The following is a 12799-nucleotide window of genomic DNA, read 5'->3' as shown; positions in this document are numbered from 1 at the left end:
TTCACAAACTAGGAATTTTTTATGGTACAATCGTGCAACATGAAATATATATATATATATATATATATATATATATGCAAGAGGGGGTCACTGCAGGGGCTGGAAGTGTGCTATCAGTCAGGTGGCTTTAGTCTGGGAATGGTCATTTTGAATGGCTGCTACAGTAGAACTAAAGGTTTATTTTTTATTTTAGATTCAGGGTCTCATTTAAAAACCTTTTTAACAAATAACATGTGAAAATGTGAAAAATATCCGTCTGACAGTAAATTCACGAAAGGCTGTGCTGCCAGAATTAACATCCTGTCACACCTCTGCAGAAAGTCATGATGCAACCATAGAACTGTGCCTCATGCTCTCCGACTGACATTCTGCATCATTTGATCATTAGCTACTGTAAGTCAGGCTGCCAGGAATAAAATGTTAATTCTACTGCATATCTCTACAGATCTATCATGTATTCTGCATGGGTGAACCACCTCTACAAGTCTATAACAACCTCTACTCAGTTATGCAACAATTATCCAATAAAACTATAGATGCACTTTACTTTATGGGTTGTTATTATCAAGCTTTTCATTTGGGACAGTTGTTGAGCTACAGGCCTTCAGCCTGATGTAGAAGGACTGAAGATAATGATGGAAATTTACAGAAAATAACATTATTTTGGGAGATCTAATAAAAATAAAAAAACATCAAGTTTTCTCTAATTTAACCTGAAAAGATTGATATTAAAATGAGTAAAAGATGCTTAAAATAAGTAGAAATTTTGTTCTAAATTAATTTAAAAAATTAGGACGTCCCTTTTTCTGAGGAACTTTCCAGCTTCAACTTAGAAAAGAGGAAAAACTTTTTTTTTTATTTAACGAGGCAGATTTATATTAAATTGATGCATTGAAGATTTTTATGTTGTTGTTGTTTTTTACCATATTTATTGGTAACATTGTGGTAAAACAGGTGGTTCAGGTCTCATGATAACCCATCCTAGCAAATGATTTAAGAATGAGGTTTGTGGAAGTTTCTTTTTCATCGCAAGTTTATTTAATTAGTAAAGTAATAAATAAATTAGCAGAGTATAGATGATGGGTCCTGATTGAGAAAAGATGCACGCAATGCAAAAATATGATATATAGTTTATTTTTCTTAAAACAATTGCAATCTCCTTTAATTTTATTAGGTGATTAAGACAATTTCCTATTAGAATTAGAAAAAAATGTATAATATCTAATTATTTTGTTATAAGGGCAAAAATACTTGGCAGTAGCCAGATTGATGTGTGTAGAACTGAGTAGAGTTATAAAGTAGCAACCATTAAAACGACCCTTCTCAGTCAAACAGCAGCTGAATGGCAGCATACTCCCCTGTGACTTCCAGCCAAATCCCCTCCAACTTCCAGCCACTGGTTTTCTCGTGGGCGTGCATTGTCTTTACTCTACCCTTCACTGAATTACAGCGTCTGACCAGGAGATGGCGCTTCTCTTTAGATCTTAATGTCCACAAATCATGACAGAGAGAATATTTTATTACAAAGATTGATGTTTAACAAGGAATTGTAGGGGACCAGACAAGGACCAACCAAGGACCAACCAAGGACCAGCCAAGGATCAGGCAAGGGCCACCAAGGACCAGCCATGGTCCAGCCAACAACCAGCCAAGGGCCACCAAGGACCAGCCAAGGGCCACCAAGGACCAGCCATGGTCCAGCCAACAACCAGCCAAGGGCCACCAACAACCAGCCAAGGGCCACCAAGGACCAACCAAGGACCACCAAGGACCAACCAAGGACCAGCCAAAGACCAACCAAGGACCAACCGAAGACCAACCAAGGAAAGTTGGGAAATCTTGAATGTCTACTATTGTACGTTATCACTCTGGGATGGCTGCCGTTCAGTCTGTCTGTGAAAAGCAGGGATGTTTAGCAGAATACTTAGAGCTGATTGGGTGACGTGCCAGCTAGTACCCGCCGTCTATAATACACTTTTGGCCAATCGTAGCAGCGAATCATTGTCATCCAGCTTCCTAGCAGAGATATCCAGTTTAATAGCTTTGGCAACTTGGTCGTCCATGAGAGCCAAAGGAGACACGATGATCACAACAGGACTCGTCAGCAGCTTCTAGAGTGTTTTCAAAACTAGCAGAGTAAGCTGATTAATGCACAGACATCTTTCCCATCTACAAATGCACAAAGTGCTTCTCTTTGCTCCTTTTTCAAACAAGAAATTTTTGCTATTCTGAATAAAACCAAGTCAATCGTAGTATCGACAGGTGAGTCCTCCTGCACAGCCATGTTTGTTATGCCCCGGTAAGGTCCTTCCGACTGTCACCGTGCCTACATGTCCCACCCCAAAAAACACTGCTGGCAAGTCAAGAGCAGAACATTTTATTTACCTTCTCAAATTAAGGGCAAATTTATCCCTATCTTCTATCTTCTGCCATCATCTGCTGTGGTAACACCATCAGAGCAGATGACTGAAAGAAGCTCAAGAAGGGAATAAAGGACGCTGGCTGTTCTAGGAACTCCTCTAGAACCTCTGGAGATGATTTCATAAAGAAGTCTTCATAAAATGAAGCGATTGTGCAACATCTTCATCCGATTACTAAACATCAAATTGTCTTCAGTCAGAGGCTTCTCCCGAGCCCATGAAAGACAAGCCTCTACAGAGGATCCTTCCTGCCTACAGCTATTAACACATAATACTCGTTTAAAAACTTCTCATGAATTACTTCATCTGCTGCTGACCTTCTACCGCTCCTCCGTCGAGGATAAAAATGTACTTTTATCCCAAAGTACATTTAATTTACTTTGGGATAAAAGCAAGTATTTTTAAATAGGACTGAATTTAATTTAGTGTCGATGTAGGCAAGAAAATAGGCTGGAAACCAAAAACATCTGGTGCCATATATATATATATATATATATATTTTTTTTTTTTTTTTTAGACTATAACAGGAAACTCCTAACGGCACTGCGAGGTTTGCACTCCAGCATCTTTACAATTGTCCATTAAATACCGCAACTGGTCTGAAATAAAGATTTTAGAAGACATTAAAAATAAAAATAAAAGCAAAGACTTATTTAATTTTCATGAATTTCTGTTGATGGTCTTTGATTGTAATAGTGAAGAGCTTTTCTATCTTGTGTAACATTATCCTGTCACCAACATCGTGTGAAGCCTAAATTTAACTCGTTTTGAGAAGTTCAGTGATAGGTGACTTTTTGAACATATAAAAATATAAAAAATAGAGTTTTTAAAGATAGAGCTCGGCCATGGCGTACCTTGTTTGCCCGATAGTGCTCTTTGACCCGAGGCTTCAGGCCGATGTGCAGGTAAAGCTGGTCTTTCTGGTTGTAACGAGTCCATGCCACCTCTTCAAAGCGGTTGGGCTTAGTGTGGATGAACTTGGTGTCTTGGGGTACAGGTTGGTTTGGGTCCCTAAAACAAAGAAGCAATTAAACAATAAAACTAAAGAAAACTCGATCATTGTTATACAGTATTAAGCTTTGTGAAGTTTTCTCCCATTATTGGTTAATTCTGTGTTTGATTTATTTTATTTTTTTTTCATGTTTCAACATTTAAGATTAAACAAAGATACGTGGAAGAAATAAAAAGCTATTTTAGGAAAATAAGGTGTTAAAGGAATCGCCCTCCTTGCTCCATTCAACTGAGGTGAAACTGTAAATTCTAGCTCTGTTTTCACAGCTGGACCCAGGCCCACATAGAGGCAGGAAAATGAATCTGTGGGACAACACGAAGTAGGCCAAACCAGCTAACCAAGCGACACAATTAAGGAATCCTGCACAGCAGGTGCTGAAGCACACAGGAGCTTTAAAATGGGATGATAATCCAAAGCACGCTAAGCAAGTCTGCATCTAAATGGCTCATAAAAAGAAAATAAGGGGGGAAGCCTTTTTAATCTCACTGTGGTTCAGCTTTCACTGTCAACATTTAAAGTTTTGTACTTTTACAAACAAAATTAAAGAGCATCTTACTAAGGGTATTTTTTAATTTAAAGTGGGTAAATACTTTTTTAAAGCACCTATATGACCCATTGGTCACTCAGCTTTACAATGAAAAGAGCCATTTTAATTCCTATAATTGATTAATAAAATCAGATTAGAAGAATAAAACCCTGGTGAGCCTTTATGAGCATCAGCTGGATAAATGGTTTAGAATTTATGGTTAAATTGAAGAAAACTAGAACCAAGAAATGTCAAACCAGTAAGGCAATTAAACAATTTAGTTTGTTTTCGAAACCTCTATCCAAAATAATAAATTTTTTTGTTGTAAATCAAAAACTTTTCTCAGAATATTATTGTTTTTAGACAAAGACACGACGAGCTGCTACATGCGCCTCTGGAGCCACAGGTTGGAGACCCCTGGTATGGTAAAGAACTGATGCAGGAGAAGTTTAAATGTACACCAAGAGACCAGAGTTGATTATAAAAAAGAAATAAAATACCATCCTGAGCCGTTAGCCTCACGCTAACGGGTTTAATTAAGCAGATGTTGTAATGGAACAGCCCACCGGTTTCATACGATGTGAATCACCAAGTTTTTAGAAATCATACATGATGCTCTCCCAAAAAAGGTCAGAAAGAAGGAATCTAGGGAAACATTTTGACAGATTTTGATAGAATCAAAGGTTTTCAGGTGGATATGATCCCATTTAGTCTTAATTTAAATGATAAAAACATCTACATGTCAGAAGTTACATCATTGTGCGTCATAGTGTGAGTTAATTTATATGTAAATGTCTGCATGTTTCCATTGGATGCAGATTATTTCATTAACTTTCACTGTAATTAAAAATGTTAAGCTCTGTTTCCATCGGATGTTAGCCTGTGGACTGAAAGCGAAGGGTTCACAGTCAGCGGGAATTCTGCTTCCATAGGAAAGTTGAACATAAACGTTAAAGAAAGTCCAAATCTGAGATGAACAGCAGCAGCTGAGGGGCCCATTCAGCCTCACTGAGCGTCCCATTGTCTGAGAGAGGCAGAGGGAGCTGGCCCAAGCTCATCAGCAACATGGTTAACCATTCAAATGGGTGGTATAAATCTCCCAGGTAGCCAGCATTCCATGTCAATTTCAGGTTATATATGTAGATCATTAGCGCCTCTCTGTTCCCTTCAGGGTTACTGGGCAGGACTCAGAAAAAGCCAATGTCCCCCATTATGTGCTCGGAAAAACAATTACTGCCTTGGCTGGAAGGCAACAGGAGACAGAGGCAGGAAAAGGGAATTTTAATTTTATTTTATGCCATAAAGAATGTTCCTTTGCAATGCATGGCTATTAATTAATGGCGATTTGAAAGCGATGTGGAGGGTGTGTATAAAGAATGCGGCCCATAAACCCAGCAGTACAATTCACAACCCTCTCACTCATCAAATGGAGCCGAGTATTGAGGAAACACAATTACAATGAAATAATTGACTTGTTCATGGGCTTATAATGGTAATTGTGTGTTGTTCCAATTATCCTTGGACAAAACCCTGAACTAAATGTCTGGAAGCTTCGAACATTCTTGGTTTGATGCTTTCTCTTCCAGTCATTAGGCTTTAAAAGAAAAGTCTAAATTAAAGGTACAGGAACCAGTGGGAAGTAAACCGTAGGACAATCATAAAGGAAGGATAAAAAAAAACAATCCCTAAATTATAATTTATCATTTGAAAGATTTTGTCTTGTAATTTAAAAAATCTAAAACGCTGTTTGATTAGATCAGGTTTGGTTTATCGTCCTAATCTTCCATTTTTCTATTTTCATCAGTCGACGTCATTATATAAATAAACTGCATTAAATTAACTAGAACCAGTTGGTGGCGAGTTTTATGCATCTGGGCTTAAATAATCTGATCTTTATTAGATTCCAAATACTTAAATCTAAGCCAAGGCTTTAAAGTCAAACAATATTTTCCATTTTATAATCAAGTATTAATTTAAAAGAAGAAAGCAGCAGATGATGAAAGAACTTCCAATTTATCATATATTTTAGTTCTCAGTTTGGTTTTAACATTTAATTCAACTATTTCTTTTTGTAAATGCTTATGATAAATTGTAGTTATATTTTCTAACATTTGTTTTTGCTGTGATGTAATACATTGGGTTGAAATTACATTAAATTCACATATTTAAGTTTAATCCATTTTCTAATTGCCTTTATTTTTATTATTGCATTCTTTGTGGAGAATTATTAATATTAAACTATTAAACACATAAAGGAAAAGTTATACTGAAATGCTTTTTGCAAATAAGAGCAGAAGGACCGTCTTATGATTTAATAATAAACATTTTTCAGGCCGTTGGAATGAAGAACTATTTAATCCTGAACAGAAGAAATTTAAAACATTTTGGATTATCCTAAAATTCACCCCTCTGTTGGCAACGAACGAGTTATTTTAATAGTTATTGATGTTTCAGGCTGTTTTTCTCACGCCTGCACAGCTTTTTTTTTCTCTCTGATGCTTTCTGCAGAGTTTTAAACCCAATTTCTGATCATTCTGCCTTTTTAACCCTTTAAGCAGGTAAAACCACTAATATTATCACATACCGTCTTTATCTTTCCAACATTAAATACAACAATTAGTGATTTTTGAGCAAATTTCAGTACTTTTCATGACATTATTTGCACCATAGCAATGTTTGATCATCCTGCTGAAATAAGCCACAGAATTTCTAATTTTCAGCTCAGTCTGATATAATCTATATAAAACGCTCTATTAGCAACATGTCTGATGCATTCATACCCAGTCTTGGCGAAATTTGTCCAGTAGGTCATGACAACGGCGCTCAGCATTACGTCATTCTTGGAGAAGTTGCATGGAAACAGCTCCGTGGGGCCGATCATGGGCAGCCCGAACACATACGGTATCTCATCTCCATGCGCTGCGTCCGCCCACGGTGGAACCTAACGAGCAGCAGATCAATCAAATCACACTGATGTTATATCTAGAAAACAGATGCACAACATTTGTAGATAATGCTTCTCAGAGCAGCGTTGGGGAAAATCACACAAGTCAGACTAAAAACCGTGATAAAAGCGTTTTAGATGAATGGAAGCAAGAATGAAAACATTTTTTATTTTTTTGCAAAACAGCTGGATGGTGAGAGATACAAACAAATAGGACGCCATTAAATTGCAGTAGCTGTGTGATTAATTGGTTATTTATATTTTGAACTATTTTTAATGTGGAAATTAAATATTATATCAATGTTCTGGCTTAAATTAATTATCACAAGTTTTATTACATTATGTCATTATTTATATTTACTTATTACAAGTTTATTACAACAATTAAGTGTGAATTTTGTGAATTGTAAAATTTGAGTTTAATCAGGAGATTTCATGATGCAGATATATTTGAAAACCAGAGAACCTAAACATTCAAATGGCTTTTAGTGAATAAAAAGAAAAAAAGAACAGATTTTAAAAAATTTATAAGCAAAAAATATTTTTTTCTCCCAATGTTTACATTAAATCTCTGCTGCACTTTAAGAAATGGAAAAGTCATGAGAGCTGTACAAAATGAAATTAGACAAAGTTTGTCTGAGTCTTAATTTAAACCCATAATGACTCCTATTATTAATTATGGGTTTAAATCAATTAATGAAAAAGTAGATATTTGAAAGGAAATCTGCAAACTGAATGCTTGATGTCGGCTTATCCAACCAGCTAGCTTAGGTTTAGATCCACAGTTCATGAAGTCTGATAAAGATAAAATCTGTTTGGAAGTCCTGAATGATCCCAGAGACTTTCTCCAAACAGGGAACATCTGAAACACTTTTCTATGAAAAACTATCCCTGTTCTGTAATTTATTGAGTCTGCAGCCACAGGCTTTAGCTTCAGCTGTTTCTGCATTGAGGTAAACCAGTAAACCAAAGCCTCTCCCTTTAGTTCAGGCATTGCACCTCTATTCATCTCCCACTTTATTCAATCTCCACTCATGAGAAAGACAGAAAGACTCCTGCAGTTTCCCACTTGCAGCAGAAAAACAAAAATAAGGCATCAGTCGATCCTTTATCAGCTTTTTAACAAACAAAGGTGTCATTATCCCAGGAATTAAACTTCTCTAAGTTAAACCATGTTAGAGTTGGGCCTCAGTTAAGCTTTGCAGCACGATGTAAAGAGTGAAAGAAGTTTTTTTTTTTTTTTTGGCTCGTTTTTCATAGTAGAAAAGCTTATGAGGAGGCTCAGTATTGGTCTTCATCTTAGATTTAGGTCATTTTATGGAAGGATTCTAACATCAGCCTGACTTCTTACCCCGATGTTTGGCTTTATTCAAACCATAAGGTGTGATTCCACCAACCAGGAAGTTCTGCTGCTTGGTTAAATATTTACTTATTGTCAAATAGACTAGAAACCAATGGGAAGAGGTCAACTGCTAATGTTGCTAGCACTAAACCTGTATTAACAGGCTAAATCTACATTTATATGACCGTGCATACACACAAGAGAAATTCTCCTCCTCTGGATCCTTGCAAGGATAAAAAATGGTGTGAAAAGGCGTCCAGACAGGAAAAAATCTAAATCTAGATAAGTCATTGTTTTCTTAAAATAAGTGCATTTGTTCTTGAATTGAGGAGATAAATGAGACATCTTGCCAATAGAACAAGACAATTTACATTTAAAATAAGAAAAGACAAATGCATTGTCTTTTTTCCAAGTGAATTTTATATAAACATCTTATGTTAAGAGTATAAATACTAATTCCATTTGCAAACTACCTCATTTACCTACTCAAATTAAGGGTAAATACACTTAATTTAAGACATTTTTGTTTGTTTCTAGATTGTTTTTCCAGAGCTCTATTTTAATCATTCTCTTATAAAATGGTTCAAATGGAATTTAAAGATAATTTCATTTGGTAAATCACCAGGCTATGTCTCATACAATAATACATAAAACAAACTCTAACGTAGTACCGATGCTGTAGATACAACATTATCGGTAGATGTACCTGTTCTGTCTGACAGTGGTGGTAGAAGGCATAAAAGTAGGTCGGTGACCCAAAACTGGAGTGTAGATCAGCTGTTGCCACAGCTGGTGCCACCCACTGATGGTCGGTAAAAAGGGCGAGTAGCGTCTTCCGCCGGGTTTCTGGGTTATGTCTGTCGGCCCAGTCAGTGTACATGAACTTGATGGTCTCTCGCAGGATGTCTTTACCCTCTGGGTAACCGTAGAGGTCATCAACAAAGCTGGACACTGCATAGTCGAAGTCGTTGGCCTGGACGCCGTTGTCGTTGTCAACGATGAGCTCCACAAACTTTAGGCCTTCACCCTGGTTCACTCCCAGCATTATGTCATAGTTGAGAAACTCCCCTGAAAAGGACAAAGATCAGAAACAGAATCTTGTTTATTGTCATTAGACATATATTGACTGTATGATCTGGTTGAACTGTAAAGTGCCTTGAGATGACTTGTGTTGTGAATTGGTGCTATAGAAATAAACTGAACTGAACATATAGAGGAAAACTCCTCTGCCCCATGAAGCTACAGGCCCAGACTGATGCACTTAGATTGAGTGTTTTCTATGGTAGATCTCTAGAGGTTCATGAGCACCGTGGTCCAGTCCTTCTTAGCTGCTTTACAGCAGCAGCCATTCAAAATGGCCGTTCCCAGTCAAACGGCAGCCCAGTGGTGGCCACCTTCCCTCCAACTTCCAGCCACTACAGTGACCCCTTGCATATTTTTTTCCTCTGACTCCCCCCTTTCATTGAAGTACAGGGTCTGACCAGGAGATGGCGCTTCTCTTTAGATCTTAATGTTCACAAATCATGACGGGAAAGAATATTTTACTACAAAGATTTATGTTTAAGTGTTGTGGTGTGGACAGCCACTAGTGATAAATTCCGATTATTCAGTAGAAACTAAATGGATACCTTGCTCCATGAGTATCTGAGGGTCATCAGGTATAACATCTCCATCGATGACTGGACCAAAGGCGATGTGGTAGCGGGCTGGCTGGATATCTTGATCCACCAGCTCTTTGTAATGTTTCCTCTGCAGACACACCACAAGCTCCACGGTGTCCTCCAGGTTGCAGCCCACCTTCCGGGCCAGCATCCGGGCGTACTTGGCTGGTTGAAAACTGACAGCCCAGCTGGATAACGCTGTCCCACTCTGGGCAATCGCCCTTTGAAAGAGACCTGGAGACAAAAATGGAGGAGTGGGTATTACATTGTGTGCTCATTTATTCTCCTAAAGTCATACTTTTATATTTTGTCTGAGAGGGAGCTTCAAGTCAAAGTTAAATTCTTTGTCAGAGTCCTGGACCACAAAGCAGATTCTGACTGTGAGAGACCACCGTAGACCGTCTTTGCAATCAGGATCTGATCAACACACTAAAGCCAAAATGATAAAAGGCCTAAAGTGCTTTTTTTCCCATTCAACTCAACAAAAAGAAGGAAAACACAAGTATATTTTCTTTTTGTCTTGTTTTTCTTTAAGAGAACTGAATTATAAAGCAACACTGAGCCACTAGGGGCGCTAGACCTGTAACTGCCAGGTTTACAACCCCTCAAAATAATTAGTACCCATGTTCTGCAAAAAACTGATAGAGAAATATGCGAAACTTGTTAAAATAAATGTATTTACTTTTAATTTGAGCAGGAAAGTAAGATGATCTGCTAATAGAGTGTTTGGCTTTACACTGAAATAATTATGCTGTATTATCAGAGAAGGTTTTTTCTATATTGAACATAAAACTTGTTTATTAAATGCCATATTATCTAAATTAACTGCTCAAATCCTGGGGAAATGCATTTATTCAAAATAAAATGAAGTACAAATTGATTACGTAGATTTTAGTTTTTGCACAAAATGTCTGTTAAAAAATGTAAACATTCTCCGTTGGTGGAATCTGTTATTAGACCACTTTGGACCAACAGACGGTTAGTCATGGATTTACTAGTAAAGACACGGCATCACGTGTCCCTCTGGTTTAAATCCCACATCTGAGAACCAGTACATCTGTTTTGTGTTTTATTTAGTTAGCTCTGGTGTTTAAGTGGAGCTCAGACTGATTTAAAAAGGCTTCCTGGGTCACATGATTCATTCAGGATGGAGCAGAAAAATCAACGTGGCAACACTTTAAATAATTATGTAAAAGTAGGAAAAGATAAAAGAAAAGCTGTAAAAAAGAATAAAATGTATTATTTCCGATGATAATTAAATATTTGGACTCTCTTTTATGAAAAATCATTGCTTATTGACTGAAGATCAATAAATGAATCAAAGCAGATCCTGGTCTGAGGTTTTTGACTGAATAGATTTTCTCCTGTTTGCGAAGCGTTAAGAAATGTTGTTAGAAAAAGAAAAAATCTGTGTTGTTTCCAACATCTTCCTTTGTAAGAACACTTTAATGGTAGTAATAATTATTCATTAATTAAAAATCAAAAGCCTCCATCTGCATCAACCTCTGCTGCTGATACGTCTTTACAGAATGAGCCAAAGGGCAGCCAATGGCCCACAAGCCACACTCTAGACATCCCTGATCTATGCTGTGTGTAGCTTAAATCAAGGCTAAGTGTGATGAGTATAACTCCTCCCTCCCATATGTTTAGATAGATATGTTTTTCTTCTAGGTTCTGGAATGAATTTCTATATTGAGATTGATGTAATTTCTGCCTCCAAGATCTCCAGAGCTTCTCTGTGAGTCCCGCTGCTCCGGCCTAGATCTATGAGTGTAGACTTCTCAGAGGTTCACCTTTGGTGGAGTTGCTCCAGCGGTTGCCCTCTGAATAGTGAGACAGAGTGAGCAGATTCACACATGACGCTCCGGCGCCCGAGCCAAACACAGTGATGCGTAACGGGTCACCGCCAAAGGCTGCTATGTTCTCACTGGTCCATCGCAGAGCCTGGATCTGATCCAACAAGCCGTAGTTCCCCTTAGCTGCTTGGTCCCCGGTACTCAGGAAACCTGCAACAGACAACGAAGAGGAGAAGAGAGGGTTCAGCAACATAACCCAGACATCAGCAACAAAAGCAGAGAAAGTCTGAGATAGAAAATAAATCATCTCAACGGCCTCAAACATGAACAGGATTTTAAACATTTAATAACATGTTAGACTCTGATTGGTCAGACTCATTTTAAGCCTGGAGAGGCAGATGTTCACGCAAACAGGACGAGTTTGGAAAAAGAAGAGCTGAAGGTGTTTTTTTTTTATCTTGGAGACAATCTGGACAAACAATTTTAATATCTAACATGTAGACCAGACTGGGACATTTGTTCTGACCCAGTGACTTAATAAACTGAAACTTCTGTTAGACCTAAAATACTGCATGATAGGAGCAGCCAGAGCGTTACATCATTACGTCATGAAGGCATCAATCAAACTGATTGATTAGATGATGCCACAACTGATCACTTCTCATGCTGCAGCACATTTGATCATTACAATAAAAAATCTTTTTTTCTTACTAAATCATTTCCACATCAAAGATTATCTGGAGTATTTGTAGAATCTTTTGCTGCCAGATGATTTAACAATTTAATCTAACATGAAAACAGTTAATCCTTTCATGCATATTTGTCACTGTGGTGGACAAACATTCAAAAGTCACTTTTCTTGTGTATAAATATGGAGTTTAATATTTTAGATGCACATAGTCCATTAGAAAGACCCCTTATGCATCATGCAGTAGACTGCCAACTACTGGCCATGAACTGCAAGTTACACAAACCTCCTATGGCATCTCTATCAACTGTTTACAATACAAGAATTCACTTTAAACTTTACAGCTCAAAATATATTTTAGCATCAAGTAAAAACTAACGAGGAAAACTACTGACACGTTTTCTAAACCT

The 12799-nt window shown here is 37.4% G+C and overlaps 1 protein-coding gene across 1 annotated transcript in view; it reads right to left on the bottom strand.

The window, feature by feature from the left end:
• The window catches only part of LOC107089927 (neuroligin-1-like), a 36285-nt gene that overhangs the window by 7269 nt on the left and 16217 nt on the right, over positions 1-12799 (bottom strand). Inside the window, exons 2-6 of the mRNA XM_015382992.1 lie at positions 11699-11911; positions 9873-10139; positions 8951-9312; positions 6739-6899; positions 3271-3431 (exon numbers count right to left, since the gene is read on the bottom strand). Coding sequence (XP_015238478.1) covers positions 3271-3431; positions 6739-6899; positions 8951-9312; positions 9873-10139; positions 11699-11911 — 1164 coding nt within the window. The remainder of the gene's footprint in view (positions 1-3270; positions 3432-6738; positions 6900-8950; positions 9313-9872; positions 10140-11698; positions 11912-12799) is intronic.

This window comes from Cyprinodon variegatus, unplaced genomic scaffold (genome assembly GCF_000732505.1).
Source record: "Cyprinodon variegatus isolate N-32 unplaced genomic scaffold, C_variegatus-1.0 Scaffold272, whole genome shotgun sequence".
NCBI lineage: Eukaryota > Metazoa > Chordata > Actinopteri > Cyprinodontiformes > Cyprinodontidae > Cyprinodon > Cyprinodon variegatus.
This window is presented reverse-complemented; position numbering and strand designations above follow the sequence as displayed.